General features: G+C 40.7%; 1 protein-coding gene across 2 annotated transcripts in view; it reads left to right on the top strand.

The window, feature by feature from the left end:
- The window catches only part of pde4d (phosphodiesterase 4D, cAMP-specific), a 122,002-nt gene that overhangs the window by 82,745 nt on the left and 18,965 nt on the right, over window positions 1–20,292 (top strand). For both annotated transcript variants that reach the window (XM_070904661.1, XM_070904662.1), the window contains exon 2: window positions 19,402–19,593. In XM_070904661.1, coding sequence (XP_070760762.1) covers window positions 19,402–19,593 — 192 coding nt within the window. The remainder of the gene's footprint in view (window positions 1–19,401; window positions 19,594–20,292) is intronic.

Raw genomic sequence — 20,292 nt, forward strand, 5'->3', positions numbered from 1 at the left:
ATGGTTCTCACATTCATACTGTCCAGCATCACTTCAGCTTTAACACATCACGACACACTCATGTTGTCAGGGTATGCAGAATGATGCATACACACATGTGCAGCCCAAGTAGGAGCTTTTGTTTGTCTTGTGTTTAGCGGTCACGCTTCTCCAGACTTTATTTTTTTTCATTTTCTGTTGGGGGGTGGGGGTGCTTACCATTCTCCTTTGTGCTCTGGTGAGTCTGTGAGACAAACAATAGTTCAGCTAGCTTAAAGCCTCTCTCCCAGTGTGTGAGTCAGTTGGATATATAAATAGAGCACAGGTAAGTCATGCATGGCTGCTGTGAATTGCTAATTTCTTGGCATGAACCACAGTCACATCCTACAATGACGTGTTTGGGTTGATCATTTTGGGGGTATATGTCAACATGTTAATCTTTAAACCTCAAGTCAGTGTTGATCGTATCGCTTCACCCCATCTTCCCGCCCTTGACCCTCTGAGAAGCCCACTGTTATTCTCATTTTCTCATTACACAATCTGCCGTCGTGTCCTTAGCAACTGAGGGCTGATTGGTTGTCAGGACCTACCTGTCCCTTTTGAATTCTGCCAAGTCACCATGGCAACCACATTATAAACACATGAATCTAGCGGGGGACTGTAAAGGCAGGCAGCAAGTGCGAGTCTAGCTGAGGCGAAGGAATTGCTCCTTGACACACATAATAACAGCCGCTTTCAAGCAGCATGACTGGCTGAGAGCTGCTCTATTTACACAAATACAGTGCTGCATGTATCTCTATTACCATTCTATTGTTAATCACATTACCTTTTTCTGATATATACATACTTGAAAACAAATATCTAATGACTGTAATGATATTCAGTTTTCTTGCAACGGCAGTGGAGGTGCAGTTGCCATGGCACTAAGCTGCAACGGTAGCTTTATGCCACAGTGATACCTTATTTTTCATCACGCTGTGTCACACCGTTGCTTTCCTATACAATCCAATTGGCTCACATGGAGCTGCTGTCTTGATGGACAAATCAGCTGTTGATCCTGACAGATGGGTAGAAAGCAAATCCCTCCCCTCCCTGTAGCTTTCTGTGTTTGTCTCTGGACAAAGCTTTGTAACAGAGGGTCAACTGAATAAGCTGCCATTGTCCCTCTTGTATCTCTTAACTCCCCACAGTCCATCTTAATATTTGTCTTTACAGTCGCTGCCGTTGTTGCGTGGATGTCATCTACTTTAGTAAGATTATCTTAGTCAGTGTATCAGTGTCTCATCCCGTCTCATTACATTAAAGAAAGCGTATGTGTAGAAGTGCAGGAGAGAACAGTACTTCTGCTGTGACCCAAAGTACCAGTGACGCAAAGCCAGGTCTCTAATATGCTGTGGAGGCAAAGCTCAAAGTATTGAACCCCAATACTATTACTGTTACTGAACCAAAATGTGTCCGTTACACCAACTGTCAACTACTGGAAGCTGGCATCTAATGTCTGGTCAGATTTATGCTCATCTGTACTTATTATTTGATCACATAGTTCCTAGGTTAAATCAAAAATGTGTCTAATTGTAGACTCTTTTTTTGGTCATAGTTCTTATACAGCTGCTTGTCTTAAGGGATGCACTGATCCAACATTTTCTCCCCCAGTATTGATTGATTGATATGATTTCAGTACCTTAACCGTGTTGATATGAGTATCAATGCCATACCAGTCTTCTCTTTTTTAAAGATTTGAAATCTGTATCCTTCATGGAACTCATTGGAATCGGATAGTAAAATGAGGCCAGGGATTTCTAAAAACTGAGACGGTGGCCCACCATGACTGAATGAATGTAACTGATAGAGGAACCTATTCATTTTATAATGACATTGAAAAAGAAACTGTATGTAATGTGGATTGTCACATCATGGCCATCACCCTATTCAGTGAATTGAATTGAAGCATGCCTAGTTCAGTCAGCATCTAACATTTGAAACTCTCTTCTTTTGTTAAATGGGGAAAAAAAATTTGGAGAAAAATATGTATTAAGGTATCGAAATGTATTGTTTCAGTATTGGGACCAAAACACTGGTATTCTATCAGTAGTATTGGAAAATTCAACTTGCCACACTGCAAATTACCTAACACTCCTGGTTCCATCCTCCCTCTCCTTCTGTGCTAGTCCCAGTCTGTCAGGCCACATCGTCCCTAAGCCCCTAACAAGGTTGCTGACCCTGCCAGTCATGAGAGGAGAGCGCTTCACAAAGCCCTCCCTGTCTTTCTGGCATACAGCCAGTCAATTAGCTGTTTATGCACTTTTGTACTTAACCTGTAGAGTCCACATTCCTGCCTGCTCATTTCTCACTGATTACTAGATGCAGCTTTTTTTTTTGCTATTTTCTTTTCCATTAGTGTCTTTACTGTGGCTTCAATCACAACATATTCCCAGTACCTAAATCCCTTTTAGATATGATTTCCAACATTAAGAACATACTTGAACTGTATTAGCCACACCTAGTGTTTGAAAAGGGGATGCAGCTTGCATGTACACGTTTTAATGTTCAGATACAGTGGTTCCGGTTTTATGGCTTTGAGCCTCAGGGACACTGAGTGACAACAGTCGCACCGTCACCTGGTGCTCTGTCACAGCTCGTCGCTGGCACTGACAGTGTGTGGCCGACTCAGCAAGCAGACATATGCTTTTGTTACTGGTTGTGTGTTTGTGAGAGGAAGCAAGTAAAGTAGAGATCTGTGTTGCGTTGTTGTATGGATCTGTACATGTGTGTGTGTTTATAATACTTCCACTCAGTCAACACCTGTGTGCGTGTGTGTCTGTGGGTGGGTGTGCTCATGTGTTGTTCAGTGTGAGTGTAGACGCCTGTTGTGTCTGTCGTTGCGTCTGTGACTTTGACAGCCCTCCCTGTCCACCCAGGAGCTGTTGTCACATGCTGGCTGCTTCTGTCAGTGCTGAGCAGAAGCCGTAACTTTGCAGAGATTCACGGCTCTGCGTGTTTGTGCTGCTGATAGTTCAGTGCGCTTGTACCCGCATTTTCCCTGCAGAGCAGACCGCCCCCTGCTGGCTGCAGTTTAGAGATTTATCAGTTGGAGGGATTTAGATTTTATCTTGATCTTTGTGAAGTGTCTGAAAATGTGATACTATGTGATAACAAATGACAGTAATCTCATTTGAAAGACAGTAAATCTTCATGATTAGTTGATCCTGTCACCATGACACCCTATCTATTAACACAGCTGAATGCTTCATTTAAAAAAAATTATATGTATACATATATATATATATATATGTATATGTATATATATGTGTGTATATATATATGTATATGTGTATATATATATATGTATATATATATGTGTGTATATATATGTATATGTGTATATATATGTATATGTGTGTATATATATATATGTATATGTGTGTATATATATATATATATATGTATATGTGTATATATATATTTATGTATATGTGTATATATATATGTATATATATGTGTGTATATATATATGTATATATATATGTGTGTGTGTGTGTATATATATATATATATATATATATATATATGCTCTACTAATTCTTGCAAATGTGTTGGTTCAAATTGCAGTTACTGCTGTGCATTTGTCATGTATTTCTCATGATACAAGATTTGCACTGTTGGTTGTAGATATTGGTACTCTGCTACCCCCTAGTGGTGAAAAAGAGCTATAACCAAGGTTGGGGAGTGAGATGGGGCTGGTGCACTTAGGTTGGTTTCATTCAAGTCCATTTTGTAAGATTTGACTTTTTTTTGTCAGAATAATGTCCTGACATTAGGTGACTTAGTCGTCTTGGTTTGTGCAAAGGTGCAGTTTATAGAATAGTCATGCTCGATTTTCTGTATCCCACTGTTCACCTTTGTGCTAATCAGCAGTTAGTTTGACATGTAAATTGCATTATATTTTAACTACATGAAGCACATTTCCTCGTCAAGGTATTCTGTTTTTTTTTTTGTTTGTTTTTTACTAATATTACTAATGCTTGTTGTACATTGAGAGAATATACCTGGAAAGTCAGTATGTTTTATGTGCCCTACTTATGTTAGGTCAGAATATGACCCTGTAACTTATACTACATTCAGATGACAGCTCATGATTCAAAGAGGCTCCATACAGTTGAAAAATGGTTAGATGACAAAAAAATAATAAAGAATTTGAACTTTTTTTGCTGTGAAATTGCTCTTCCTCACTGGACAGTAACCTCTCTTGCACGTAAGGAATAGGCCTTCCAAGATATATTGAGTCCAAACATAGGTCATTTTGTGCTGGCCAGTGTACAATAATTGAGTTGGGATTCTGGCATAATTTTACCTACTGGCAGTGTGCATGGAGGAAATAGGTTGGCATCGTACACACAACATGATTATGTAACTTTGCAGCAAGTCTACATGTGATTCTTGTGGCTGTCAATACTGACTCTTGATGGTTATCTGGGAGAAAACATAAAGTAGTTTGCTCTACCTCTGCACTTTGCTCCTGCCTCTCCTGCCTTTCTCTCTCTCTCTCCATCTTTTTCCCATTCAAGTCACACCCATGCTCAGCCCTCTCCTCTCCACCGACCTCCTCACACACCCCTCCCTCCTTCCCACCGAGATAGCTTTATCAGGCTTGTCACTCCATCTATTCTCCCTCTTTCTTTTTCTTCATCTGTGGTTAAGAGCCTCAACAAAATGAGTTTGCCTGTGAACTCAGATTATCTGTCTTTGGAGAGGATAGCCCGCTACCGCCACGCCTGCTCCAACGGTTCACCCTACGCCATGAACAAGCCCATCGACATCAAACCTCGTGGCAGGAGAGGGTATGATTGCTCTCTGGGAGTGAAACTGTTTGTGGGAGGGAAGAGCATGTCAATAATGGAACCGTAACCTAAACTTTCTGTCTTGTATTGAGGATTTGTGGGATGTGGAACCATTTTATATTATCTGCATTCTTAAATAGTTAGATGTTCAATGTTGTTGCTCTTTGTTTATAGTTAACATCCAACCCTTGCTTGCAAGTGAGAAGTTGAGATGAAGTAAATTAGAGAGTGAGAAGTACTAAGACAACTCAGTAGGAAAACTTGGTGAAACTGAATGTCAGTCAAGTTTAAAATCTGTCTTTATTATTGCTCTTTGTGTGAAAAGTGTGACTATGTAATGTGTTTGTGTGTGGATTTATGTGTTTGTGTGACTTGTGGTATGAATGTACACAAAGCGTGTGTGTTCTCTCTTATCAGGACATTAGCTGATGAATAGCTCCACCTGGACAACGTAGGACTGGAACTGTGATCAGAACCGAGCGTTGTGTAAATGGTCGTTGCCTGGAGGATGGTTGTGTTGTTGGAGCTCTGCATGAAGCTGTGGTCCTGCTGTTTACTCTGCTAAACCTATAGTGTCGGCCTGAAGTGTGTGTGTAATTGTGTGTATGCTCATGTTTCTCTCTGTTCCACGAGAAGCAGCTATTCTGCTTTTACAAAGCATGGCGAAAGAGCAAGGTAAATGATAAATAAGCAGGTTTCATCCAGTCATCATCTAAAGCATCAAGGTGTTCAGGAGGACAGGACCGTTCACTAACGAGAGCAGAGTGTAAGCTAATCATCAGAGCACTCTCTGTCCATTAAAGCTCACACAGAAAATGTTAAGACCTTGTTAGACCCATTTTCATAAATTTCTCTGACTAATATGTACTCAGCGACCTCTGCCAAAACTAAGATGTGCTATCATCTGATGTACATCTGTGCCCTCTTGTCTGGCAGTGTGTGTGCATAAACGTGAAGTTTGTGTGTGTGTGTGTTTGTGCCTCTATAGTATTTGAATATGAAGCAACGGTAATGGCTGGTGGCGTTTGTAGACATATAGATATGGATGCAGCCTTGTCAATACTGTGGAGCAGCCATCTGTGCTCACTGCCTGCTCCTTAGTTAAGTGCTATTTATATCAGCATTTACTGAGTGTGTTTATCTCAGAACCTGGTTCATGGAAGAGGTCTTCAAAATCAATCATTTTGTCAATTGCTATGGTCACTTAATCTATGCACCTGTTTTTATGACAGGAATTACTGTCATTTTACCACTAGGTGTCAGTAGTGTCTCTCTGAATTGCATAGAACAGCTTTCTAATGTGTTTTACACCCTCATTAAGTGGTGCTTATTAGCTGGTGCTACAAGTGTTTTAATAAGTCACCAGTGCAGCCTGTATTTCGCCTATTAAAAAAAATACAAACAAAAATATTCATTCATGGAATTATGTGTTTGCTTTTATTGGACTCTTTTTTTTTCCAAAATTCAAAACTGAACTGATAAGTCAAAATTCATTAGAATTAGACTTGGATGGTAATGTACTGTGGATTTGCAGCTTACACTGGCTTTTAGACAGCTTTGTGTTTGTGTGCACTTTACATAAATACTGTATATAAATGTAAATGCAGAAACATGTTTTTGGGAAAATATGTAAGATTGATGGGATGCAATTTTTCCTACTGTATAATAGTTAGATATGTATAGATCATTGCACCTTTGGCAATAGGTTGTTATTGGTAATACACATTATCACCTCTAAGATAAGAAATATCTACATACAGGGTGGTACATATTGTTGAGCTCTCCTCAAGTAAGATTTCTGAGTGATTTCCGAATATGAAATTTTATTCTGATTTGGGGGCAAAGTAACATTCTTCCTTCCTGCAAATGTAACACCTGTTGAGCAGGACTTGATTCATCGATTGGTGTGTCTTACACCTCTGCTTCCAGGGGATGGCAGCAGTGTAGCCTAAAAGTAAATTCTCATTATGTGTGAGTGTGTGTTACTGTGAATGGATGCATGCGTTTGTCGGCTACATTCATTCTCACAAGAGACAGTAGAGAGCGGAAAACATTCTCAAGAGAGCCAGTTTCTTATGGATTAAGTGATGTTTGCTTCAGTGTAAACACATCACTGTCTGTAAAGTAAAATAATGTGTTCAGTCTCTTAAATATTGAACTCAGTAGTGAGTGTGACATGGGGTTAATAATGTTTGCAAAGTTCCTGTCATCATGTTGTCTGTCGTGTTTTCATTTGGGATTCATGTGGTTTGAAGGCAGAGGAAAGACTGCCGGATTCCCCCAGTTTTCTAAAGGAAACTGTTCTCTTTTGTTGTTCTTTCCTTGAGCACATGGAATGTGCAGACCGTGGTAATAGGATTAGTTTCACCACTTTCACCAAGCTATAAACTACATCACTCTGCCATGCTACACTGACAGCATTAGATGTGCCTACTATTCAACTTACTGCAACTCACTTTAAGTGTTCCACATATGGCCACATTTCTAGCTGTATAACAACATAAAACATACTAAACCATCAACCCTGCCAGCAGATTAGGACTGAAAGGCTTCAGAGGTGTCTTTCGTTAATTTCAGCATTCATTCCTTTTCTGGCATGAAATTTCAAACTGACACATGGTGACATAGAAGGAAGTCATCCATATAATCAGTACATGGTTACACAGTAATCCGATTTCTCATGAACCTTTAGGTTAGTAGTGCGGGTTTGAGGTTAACACATTATTTGTTAGGAGTTATCTGCATGTCTGGTTAGTGGGCATGCGTATGCTCATGTGTCATTTGTGCACGTTTCTGCATGTGAGCTCATCTGCATGTGCGTATACAAGAAATTAGCATCCATCTTGCTCTTTCGTCAGGTCTGCCTCTTGTCTTCCGTGACATAAAAGCGCGTCTACATAATTTGCTCTGAAGCATCAGTAGCCATGGAGTGGATGACTATAGTATAATCAGTCTATGGGTGCAATGAGAGCTGGACATGGATGCATTTCCTTTTCCGATGCTTTCTGTCTCTTGAACCCATACGTCTCTTGTGCTAATGAGAAGGGTCCTCTGACTGATGTCACTCTCTTGTTACTTACGTCTACGGCTGGTTGCACTATTGATGACATGTAAATATTCGCACTGCTTTCAAGATGAAAGGGGCTGGAATAATGTGTATGCTGATGCTTCTGTGTTTCTGGTCATGTGTTGAGTTTTTCAGTGATTTTTGCTCTTGGTTTGAAGTTTTTACTTCCTGGGGATGCAGCAATTGTTGTTTCCTACTTTTTAACTGTGTTTACTGATTTCGAGCTGCATTTTCACCCCATCCCCAATAGGTTAATGCAACAGACAGAACAACATAAAATTCAGAAATAATTGTCCGCAGTGCTAGTGCAGGGTATAGAGATGCAGAAAATGCACTACTTTAATCGAGCAAATAATCCTTATATTTGTCTCTGCATGCATGTGAATGTTTGTATTTTATATTGGGCTGTAATGGCACATGCATACTATGTTGACTTTTACATCCCACTATACTTGTGATCCTCCAACATACTACAAGCTACACACGCACAGTGCATACAAAGGTGGAGTTGCTTGAGCTTGCTTGACTTCACTCATTCAAGTGTGATTGACATGCCAGACAGCTGACACACCTGTCTTCCTGGCTGAGTGCTAATGTTAGCTCCTTGGCCCACAACTCTTGACAGTACATGATGCCGTCTGAGCTCCACACTCAAACCTATTTCATAAATAGTAACACACTGATGACTCCATTTTACAGCCAGCAAGGCACTGCGGATGGGTTTTTTTCCCATGTGAAAATAAGCACATTAAAGCCAAAATAACCTACTCTGTCTCGGGAATAATAAGAAGTAAAACAAACCCATTCTGTTAAGGTGGAATATGATAGTAGGTCTTTGAAGAGAGTGCTGAAATAGGTTGAGTTGGTTCACACAACTCTAGACTGCATGCAGTAAATAAAAGGGCTGCTTTGAGGCTGCTGGGGAAAGATATGAATTGTACCTGAATGCTGTGAGTCACTGGGACCTCTTCTGTGTTTTTAAGGCTGTTTGTGCAGACAGTGAAAATGTAGCCTTAAAAAGGATGTCAGGCTTTTAGCCATAGTAGTTTTCATCAGAGGTTTAACACTACAGAAAATGGATGTGCTTCTGTTGGTGTGCAGAATGCATATATTGAAAACTAAAGTATTTGTGCATAAATTATACAAATACGTATTATGAATAAATTAGAAATTAAAATGATATACTTATTCCTGACATAATGAAATGGTGGCTTGCTATATAAAATTAATTTTGTCCTTATTTCCTGTCACTGTAGTTATTTTTATTTTATTTTTTTCAAAAAAGCATGATATTTTCAGTAAATCCTTTGTTTTCTCAATTTATTGCTTCTCTTATTGGAATGATGAAACTCAGCCAATGCTATCTTTGCACACTCTCTCCAGATCATTGGCATGCTTCAGCTGTTGGTTTTAGGTTACTGTGGCAGCCGAGTGATTGACACTTGAGACGATTGTTAGGATTGCTGGGAGATACAAGTCCCGCCCTGCAAGGAATTACTACTACCAAAACAACCCCTCCCACTCCAGACATACCCAAGCTGCAGCCCGGGGAAACAGAGAGTCAGAGAGAGAGAATAGGAGAGTCATGTAACTCTTAAGACAGGGACACAGTTGTAAAAAAAGAGAGCAAGAGACAGAGGTAAGGAGGGAGGGGAAAAAGAACGTAGGAGGAAGAGGAGATCTGATTTCCACCAGTCAGGAAAAAAAATAAATAAAAGGGACTTGAAAGTGAGAAAGAGTAACAGAGTGAGTGCATAGCTGGATTAGGAAAGAGGAGGATCACACGCTGATCTGGAAAGAAAGATAAGTGCGAGTGAGAGAGAGAGAGAGAGAAGCAGAGCAGGGTAAATAACCACCTACTGTCAAACGATCGGCGCTCGAGGAGGAGCAGCAGCACCAGCAGCAGTGTGGAATAATCTTGGACGGAAGGTTTGATCTGACTGAACTCAGGTTTGGTCTCAAGCTGCTCAGCAGACCTGACCACTCCGCCGAAATAACGCTGAGGGAAGGAAGCTCCCACTGGATCACTTCAGACCAGTGAGGACTGTGGTCAGACCACAGTGGAGGGCTGGGCAGAGGGTGCTCCAGGTGCCCCAGAGGGTGTGTGCGTGCTTTCAGATGTTATGTGTGTGGATGTGGATGGAAAAGCCAGACCATGAGTATCATTCTAAAGCCACGGTCGCGCTCCACAAGCTCATTGAAGACCACGGAGGGAATATGGTAAATAGACGGAGAACTTTGTCCTGCTGGCAACATTTCCATGTTAATCCTGTTGTGTGTGTGTTTGTGTGTGTGTGTGTGTGTATGTGTTGCTCTATTGTTCTCCATCCGCCTGTTTATTGCTCTTTGACATACTTTTCTTCTGCTTCACCAGCTTCGTCCTTTTCGTTTTTTGTCCCTGTTGGTTTGCGGTGCTTTTTGTTTGTGGATCTTTCAACTGTCGTCTGAATGCCATCACTCTTCTCCTCTATCAAAACTTCTCTGCCTCTTCCTTGGTTTGCTGCAAAAACCTTCTGTACCCTGCAGATATGTCAGGCATGACATGTTCTTTGGTCAGATTAGATTAGTTCTGTCCTTAACTCCAGTGTATTTTGTGCTTTATCAGACTGACTCAATAACGACATGACACTTGCTGTAGTTGTCATGACCCTGGTGTCTAACTCTCGGTGTGCTTTTGTTAGAACTCACTGTCTATTCAAGCCAGTGAAATCGTCTAAAACACAAGGTTGTAAAGCAGCAAAGGCATGGTTCATTGAGGAATGTGTTGTGTCACTCCATACATTCTCCTGTCTGCACATGGCTCCAGATAAATGCAGGATGCAGAACGCAATGCCAGGGGCACAAATCACCCCGCCCTCCCCCTCTTGTCTCCTTCCCCCTTCCTGTCTCAACTTGTCCTTGCCTGTCAGCGCTCATTTCCAACTAAGGAACTGCCCTGTAGCTTTAACATTGGAAGTTAATATTCACAGATTTTCCACTGTGATACTCTGAGGCGAGCAACCGTGGACAAATACAGTGCTGGTGGGGTGGTGGTTGCCCAGCAGCATGTGTTTGAACCCTGTCGGACCTCCCTGCAGGGTTCAAAGTGTTCTCACATTGTCAGTTTATTAATCTGCTCTACATCCTCCCCCAGCAGGAAATGACGCTTGTGTGAAATTAAGACATGTTAATTAGGTCTTTGAGGGTAGTAGATCTGTGTGCATATCACAGGCAGTATGTGACGTGGTTTGATGCAGAGAGGGTGTGAAATCCATAGCGTAGCTACACATAAACCTGATATTAGTGTGAGTTATTAGCTTTTTCTCATGTTAAAAGCTGAGAATCTGGCAGTTAGGTTTGTATGAGCCATCTTCTTGAATGGCTACCAAAAGCAGTACTCAGCTGGACAAAGCATACCGCCTCATCCATCTGTCCTGCTATCCTCTCTTCTGTTATTTACTGTTTTATCAAGGATTCTTTCACAATTTCTCCTCATTGCTTTGTCTTTCATAATTGTCATCACCATGCAAGATGTACAGTAGATTTGGGACTATTAGTATCACTTAAAAACACCTGAATTGTAGGCGATAATTCTGCTGTTTGTGTTAGGGTGGATGTGTTTGTGCAATGTATGCATGCGTGATGCAGAAAGGTGAGTGTTATCTCCTCAAGTCTCTCACTAAACACAAGTATCTGTGTATGTGTTTCTTAGCTGTATGTTTTGTGTCTTTGTGTGCTTGCATGGGTGATTGTGTGTCTACGTGTGCGTATTTAAGACAATGACGTAATTCGGGTGTGTGACGTGCCCCCTGGCCTGACCAAACTCAAACAGACCCCACTCCACCCAACCATGTAAATGCAGGTTTGCGTACGCAGACTTCTATCCAGTATCCATCAGTGTGTTAACTTGAGTCTGGGAAAGGTGAAAGATGAGGATTTGGGAATGAACAGATGTTTATGATATCCTGTTAGCTCCACACCTATTGTAGCACCTCTTCCCCTCTTTAAAACCCAGACGGATGTTATGGTGTACTGAGACAAAGCGTGGCGAAGTGGGAAAAGTGTGACTTTGAACTTAAGTGTTTGCATCTGGCCTTTGTCGGGCCCCAGTTGGGCATCTCATGCAAGCTGTAAATGTTGAAGGTTATCTGGCCTCTCAAACCGCCTGACAACGTAGAAGTTATCTAACACATTTTCCAGATTTGACCTTTTGGAATCCAGACCTCGAGACGATGAGTAGCACTGAAAATAGGTTCATAGTTACGTGGACATCTATGTATATAGGCGCAGAAATGGTTTACTTTGCTTTGAACTATGTGACCTGAGGTGACGCTGCATTGCCATGGTGACCTCTTTGTATGTCTCTCATGATTGACTGAGTTTTCTGAATGGCGCAGTGACAGCCAACGCTACTACGGCTTTACTTTTACCTGATAGGGCAAGAAAAACCAGAAGGAGTGAGAGACAAAGTAAGACAGAGTGCAAACATTTAAGGATAATCTTTTACAGACAAAACACTGTAATATACTATAACTTTAATGCAAACAAGAACCCCTACCTTATTCCAGTGCAGCATTCTGTACAGAGGCAAGTCCTGAACTGTGTGTTAATTTGAAGCTGCACTAATAAAGATTTTAAAATGTTTTAAAATTCACTAGCCAATGTGCGATAACTCTTACCGATTTATCTGCCAAAGACCAATTTTGCTTGCATTTGCCACCTGGTGGGTGTTAATTTCACTTGGTGCGTGTGTGTTTGCATGGCTGCTTCTACTGTGAACGTGTGACTAAGGGGCGTCTATAAGTACAACGAAAACATGTCTTGGTTATCAGTGCGTGGTCAGTCCCTTATCTGCTTGGCCTGACTGCTCTGTGGGCACTGGCTTCTTCACAGTTTGTTTTCCTGTTATGACTGTCTTGTGACTTTCCACACAAGACTGCGAAGACAGTGCTGAGAATTAGAGGTGCATGAATACTAACATTGTTGCCACTGTTGTACGTGAAAGCATAGGCAAAGAAAAAGATGACATTCTCACATATTCAAGATGCAGAGCTGAATTTTCAGTTTTACTTTTAGGTTCTTTTGACTGTCCATTCTAAGTTAGACACATTTCACCTACTGTAGAGCTGGTCTACATATCTCTGTAATATCATACTGATATCAATATTTTGTTATTGTGATATTGTGACAGCTTAAACATTACCTTCTCCTGATCTTTAACGCTGGATTACAGTAAAGTGATAAGTGATGCCGTGCTGTGAACTTATCTCTAGAGCTGGAGACTTTTGACATTTTTCAATATATATGGTTCATGGTTTCAGTACTAACACCAAATTGTTTTATTTCATTTAGTAAAACATCTCAAATTTCTCATTGTATCAGTATTTAATTATTATCTTAGCACAATTAGCTGTTAGAGTTATCTGAGTTAGCTGTAGAATATCTGATCAGAGAATAAGGGAACAAGACTAAGAATCCGACAAAGCATTCGACATGCAGACTTCTACAGACACATTTTGGTCAGTACTAAAATGTTGCTGAAGTTCAATTCCCAGCTTGACTTATCTGATTGTTTTTTGCAGAGTGAAATGAACAGATGCCTCTGCATGCAGTCATATTCACATACTATAATAAAAACATTAGGTCCAAACAATATACCATATGCATAGAATACAGTAAGTACTGAAAATGAAATTACCCAACAACACGTTACGACACTGTAAGGCAAGTATGCAGCTTAACTAAAACTCTTGTCTGTGAACGAAGTCAACATGAAAGAGAAGTCACATTCCCAGAATATAAATACTATTGCTCCACTTTTCTCTCATTTGTTTTCCAACTATAGTTATATTATACCTTTTAAAGTGATCAGGGGTATAAACATGTAAAGCAGAGGTGCTGTGTAGCTTTTCCATTGTGTGCAGTATGTTTGAGTCTTAGGTGTCATCAGTGTGAACTCTCTCGTCTCTCTCTCTCTCTCTGTGTTTGTGTGTTTGTGTGTGTGTGTGTGTGTGTGTGTGTGTGTGTGTGTGTGTGTGTGTGTGTGTGTGTGTGTGTGTGTGTGTCACCTTTGGTCTCTATAGATTTTTCCTTTGTCATGAGTTGCTGTTTTGCACTTAGAAACATGGTCAAGGTTACCACACACAAGTTCGGGATCACGTACCGACACTACTGCATGCATGCAACACTCTCCTCACAATCCTCATCAGTATAGATACATGAATGCTCATACGCACACACATACACTGACAGCTCTGACATGTCTCTCCTTGTCCTTCCTCCGCTGCCTGCTCCCCTCTTTGTCCTCACAGCTTTCTAAAATAAATCGAGTGTCGTCTTCCCTGTCTGCTTCAACATGCAGCTCGCTTCTGATCAACACTACTCCGCACTTTCCAAACACATCTGGAACTGCAGCTTTGCCCAATTTCTATAATCATTTCCAAATTTGTGTCCTAGTTTTAGTGGAAGAAAACATTTTAGGATTTTAGGATCTTCTATAAAAACATTTTCTGTTGTTTGTGCTTGTTTGCACTTTGGGAAGAGACAAAAAATATCAAGTTTGTATTACATATTGTCTCTTGCATTGTAGGTGAATGATTGTTGGAAAACAGAGCCTCACTATCCTCCCCTCAGCTGATTATTTATCAAAGACATTTATGTCCTGACCTCTTTCTCCAGTACGTCTCCTCACAGCACCGTCACGTCAACTCCTGTGGTGTTTATAATTGCTCAAGTGACCCAGGGCTGAAAATGAACGAGTCATTGATCCATGCCATTTAGTTAGTTAGTTAGTGTGTGTGTGTGTGTGTGTGTGTGTGTGTGTGTGTGTGTGTGTGTGTGTGTGTGTGTGTGTGTGTGTGTGAAAGAGAGAGGGATAAACAGACGGAGAAGGAGAGAGAAGATGGAGACAGAAGTGATGGAGAGCCAAAGAACACAGAGAGAGGATAAGAGTTGTGCAGTGTCCTTAGGCGTATATGTGACCCAGCAGTGTCCTACAGTATAAAGTCACAACAGCCACTACTCATCTATCTCAGTGCCCTTACAACTACTGTACATTTCTCGTGTTTTAACCTAGCAATGCTCTGTTACAGTCCAGCTGAAAGATTTTCTCCTCTTTTTTTACCCCTGCAACCTAAACTCAAGCATGAAACTCTACTCCGGTGGGAAACTACAAGTCCTCTTCCTGTCTCCTGGTGTAGCTGTGGGCTATCTATTACTGTGGCTAAATTGCTTACCACAGAATGCTACTCAGGGTACTGTAATACTTTTATCTTAGTTTATCTGTCTTGTTTTCATTTTCTAGGTGACAATCTTTAGACATCAGACAGATATTGGGTTGAATTACAACGAAGATTAGCTATCAGCCTCTCCAACCCTCCAGCATGCTATTTTCTGCCAAGTCTACAAAAAAATATGTTTTGTTGCACAGATTATTGTTGTGTTGTATTATTATTATTCATAAATGTAGGCTTTAAACACTGAATATTCATTTTCAGGAATTATTATAGTCATATGCAAGTCAAGGTTTTTTTATTGACATTTATAGACCAAATTCACATGTTTGTCTCAGAGGGTTTTACAATCTATACAGAAAACAACACCTTCTATCTTTAAACCCTCAATGCAGGGCTTGAAATTATCTGGGGTCAACCTGCCAATTGCTGGTGAAAATTAAATGTGATGGGTAGTGTTATCAAGTTAATAGCCAGCTTGGTGGGAGCTAGATACATTTATGTAGTTCCACTGAATTTGATGCGGTTATGTTTTGATATTAAATTATTGTTATAACGTTGTAATAACCTGTTTCCGTATAATTTCATGGTATAATCTCTCTCGCTCTCCATAGATTATTGATGCCAGTGTAGTTTGCATTGCAGTTTACAATCACCACTAAAATGAAACATTATATATTTTTTTAGATTATTTCAAACCAGTATATAGAAATGGATGCAGGGACTAATCTGATGAATTTTAATAAAACTGTTTTAGCTAGTTAAAATGTTAGTGGAGGTGACTTGTCAATATATGCCAGCTATTATGGCAGAATATGTGCAATTTGCAGCTCAAGTGCAGATTTATCTGTATTAGCCATCATGGATCAGTATATACAATACTGTATAGTTTACAGCTACCCATAGTGCAAATGCAAAGCATGTAATTCTTCCTTTCTTTTTCAAATTTTCTCTCTCTTTCTCTCTCCTTCTCCCTCCCTCCACCCTTCTTGGGAAATTGTATCTTAGTCCTGGATCATTCTCTTTTTGGGTAAACTGTGGTCTCTCACTGTCTCCCTCGAAGTAATGCTGGATTTACTTCCCATCTCCACCATAATCCCCCTGTGAGTTGTACTCGTGCTCTTTGTTGATTCTCACAACATAGTCATAGGGGTGTTGACATTTTTCTTTTCTTCCTCTGTTTTTTTTTCCAACTCATGCTTGCTCATGAAAGACTGCTGCTTTGTGTCAGAGCAACAATTCCCACTGTGATGTCAATGCTGGTGCAATACCTCCGTAAACTAGTTGCGAAGATCCTTTCTGTCATTCCCAAAGAGGGTGTGTCACACTGCGCGCGCGCAAACACACACATACACACTCTGTGAGTGGGGTGTTACTTATCAAAGGTTTGGCTGAGAATCTGTGTAGGCTGTGACGTCAAAATAAGTGTGGTAATGAATCAGTTGTTAAACATATGCTGTGTTATGTTTCAGCACTATCACTATCTCTCTATCTGTCATCTTTGTCTGTGTCTTGTTCGCAAACATGATATACACACCCATACACACCTATCACATAGAACAGCTGGAGAACGGACTGACCTCTGCCTTGAATGACAGTGTATAAGTCACTTGTGGGAGTCTGTCGTTTCATTCTTAAGTAAAAAACACAGATGGATAACTTGATGTGATAAGAGGGTGTGGATTGGGGGTTGTGTATTAGTGTGTGTGTGTGTGTGTGTGTGTGTGTGTGTGTGTGTATGTAATGTCTATAGATAATACTGGTATAAACTGACATGCTTCTGATCTAATACTAAATATAGAACGACAGACTGAGAGGACTCGGGCAGAGATTGGGGTGATGCATGTAAGATAAGACAAACACAACTGTGGAAAAAAGTTGCTGGAGTCATTGCAACTCACATATTACCTCTCTGTCCGTGTGTGTGTGTTTGTCTAAGAGCTAGTTAGAGACAGGGACAAGGACAATGCGTTTGCCCTTTCCTCAGCCATCAGGCAGATGGCCAAACTATCCCGTTCCACAACCAAAGCTCACACTCACTTAGCTGCTGCTACTCAAGGAGATCACAGAGAGATAGCACAGTATTTAGCCGTTTAGTTGTTGAGGAAAATATGCCTGGCATGTCCTGTGAGTCGTTGTGGCTGTGTCGAGCGCCTTCAGATACACCAGGATAAACTATTGTTTCTGATGTGGGAAGCATAATGATTTTTTCTTCTCTCTCACAAAACATTCACAGTCCCCTGTTTTCACAACCTACAAACCAAACGTGATAAACACAATTCAAAGTGATAATAACTTGCAGGAAGGGTACTCATAGCAACGTTAGTTATTTCTTCTTGTGTAATGATAAGGAAGGTTTTAGTTAGTTTAGTTAATTGGATGTTTTATCTCAACATAGACCAGTAGTTCCTGACCAAAGCTCCATGGTGCATCATGAAAACCTCTTGATTTTAAGTGTGCATAAGTGTGCATAAATATATATTTATATATATATATCTATAAAATGTAATATACATGCATTTATTTAATTTCTGTGAAGACGACAACTAAATTTAAGGGTTATTTTAGAGGTTTGTATCTTTATTTATTTATTTATTTATTTATAATAAAGCCAGGTTGCTTGGACTATTAAAATGTGTGTATGGTAGTGAAATTAAAAGAAAATCATAATACTGAAATAGAATTGTGTTCCTAAAAATATCAGGAAAAATCATCTGATGCATTGCAATATCCACAGTCTGTTCAGAATTTTATACAAATTGCTTGTTTTACACAAACTTCCTGAAGGTATTAAGTTCACTATTTAGGTTAATTGTACACTTAATTGTTCTGTGCTGTTATTGTTTTATGCAGTGAATATAATGGAATATACATTAAGATATCTGAAAAGAAGTAGGCTACTTTTTCCTATTTTAATGTGGTTGGGGGACGGTGGGAGTTGTCAGTGGATATACAATGCTAAAATAGGGGTCCCTTAAGAAAAAGATTGGGAACCACTGTTCTAGACCATGCAAACACACATGTATGTACACTTGCACTTCTGCTCTTCCCCATGCACATGCATGCATAAACATACCGGTAGGAAAACGCCAGCGTGAGCAGGGTGTCCCTTACCGGCCACCTCGTAGATGATATTGGATTAAATGTGTAGCTGTTTCCATAGTGAGGATGATGATGATGACAAAGGGAACGTCATCCCTGTGCGTATTATGTGTCGTACTTAGGGGAATCCCCCCTGACCTTAGCATCTACACCAGATGGGATTATGGGATTGCTTGATAGCCTTAGCGATGAGGCAGATATCCCCAGTGACAGGGGTTAGTCATCACCTGGGCAAACAATCACCTAGGAGACTAAGGAGCTCATAGTGACATCCCAGTGGGAAATGGTGTCACTGGTTTAGAAACACCTTTCAACTGTGAGTCAGTGACATTGTTAGAGCAGAGGTATTCCCTGTGGCCCTGTGCAGAGTCCAAACAAAGCGTAACGCTTGTGGTTGTATGTAGATGGCTTTGAATATTGGTGCATTAGTTCTAACTGTTGGTGATTTGCCCATTAGTCTGCCACCAATCATAATCATCCAATAATCAGCCAGATAATGAGCGACTGACTGATTATAATTTTAAATGATTAAGCTTATGAGCAAATGTACGTCAGCCAGCGGCAGTGTAGAGCCTAGTATAGGGCACACATGCCTACGTGGTAGGGACGTCATGCACAGTTTAGGTATGTCATGCTATGCTTTGAATTTCACAGCTCATGACCACAGAGCCAATTTACAGCAACATATGGAAATGCATGGTAGAGCCTGTGCTGCTGCAATGGAAACAATATTCATGTGGCTTTAGTCATTATGTGAGTAAGCTCTGAAGTCACCAAGACCACTAACATGTAATTAATGTTTGCATAAAGCCTGTGATTTATTTAGACGTGGATTGTCAAGCCACATCATGCAGCCATAAATGCAATCTGTTACAGACAGCACTTTATTAGAAGTTCATTTATTAATTCATGCATTATGTGCACTTTTATAATAATTGGTATGTAAAAAGACTGGTGAAGTTGCATCACTTCAGGTGGGCTGTTAAGGACTGGCAGTTGAAACTGATTGTGAGGAAACCTGATCACTGCGTCCCTCCCCTCATCTTTTGACTGTTGAAAGAACATCAGACACGCTGTACGTGTTCTTCTGGAGTGTCACTGGGGAGTTCAACATATGTTGCTTGACCTGTCAAATAACTAAACTTAAATTCTACATTGTCTGATCTTTGTGTCTTTCTCCCTCTCTCTGTCTCTCCATATGCAGTTTTGATGTGGACAATGGCACGTCATCAGGTCGCAGCCCCCTGGACCCAATGGCCAGCCCGGGCTCAGGCCTCATCCTGCAGGCCAATTTTGTCCACAGCCAACGGAGAGAGTCGTTCCTCTACCGCTCCGACAGTGACTACGACCTCTCGCCCAAGTCTATGTCCCGAAACTCCTCCATTGCCAGTGACATGTGAGTGCATGGTGTCTTTTGCTTCCACCTGAACCTTCATAAAATACACCCAAATGCTCTCCTGTTTCTGCCTCTCTGAATCGGTGTCACGGCTGGATGTTTATTAGACCAGGTCTTAAAGCTGCCACGCCACTAGCTTTATCCCTGGTGGGAAGTGTGCATGACCAACAGCTGATTGTGTAGTGTCACATCTATTCTTAGCCATATCCAGTAGCATAAACAAGGTGGTCATTCACAAAGTATCCACAAGGACAGTATAAGTGACTCTGACATTTTGCTAATTGTCGATTATGTCTGTATAACTCATAAGGACAATGGGATGGATTTGTGTGCTGCATTTAATCTGTTGACATTCTGTGTTTATGTGATCATTTGTCTTTTATGATTCTCCATACTAACCATTGCCTTACAACTGGAGCAGAACACACCCCACTAAAACCAGCAGGCATCTTCTGGGTCAGTGTATATGTTGATAGCACACTCCTATTTTCCCCCACAATGGTGGCTATCCAGTTACATGTACTGTAGAGTTAGAGAGTGCTACAGGAAATAAAACTATTGACTGGAAACATAGCTTTTCGATCCAGCCTGAAGGAAAGACAAATAGACAAAAGGATGAAAAATAATGTCCTGCAGTAACCTTAGACTTCCTCCTTACTGCTGCTTTATGCTCTGGAGTATTACACCAATGACCCTTCC

The sequence above is a fragment of the Enoplosus armatus genome, chromosome 4, assembly GCF_043641665.1.
Source record: "Enoplosus armatus isolate fEnoArm2 chromosome 4, fEnoArm2.hap1, whole genome shotgun sequence".
NCBI lineage: Eukaryota > Metazoa > Chordata > Actinopteri > Centrarchiformes > Enoplosidae > Enoplosus > Enoplosus armatus.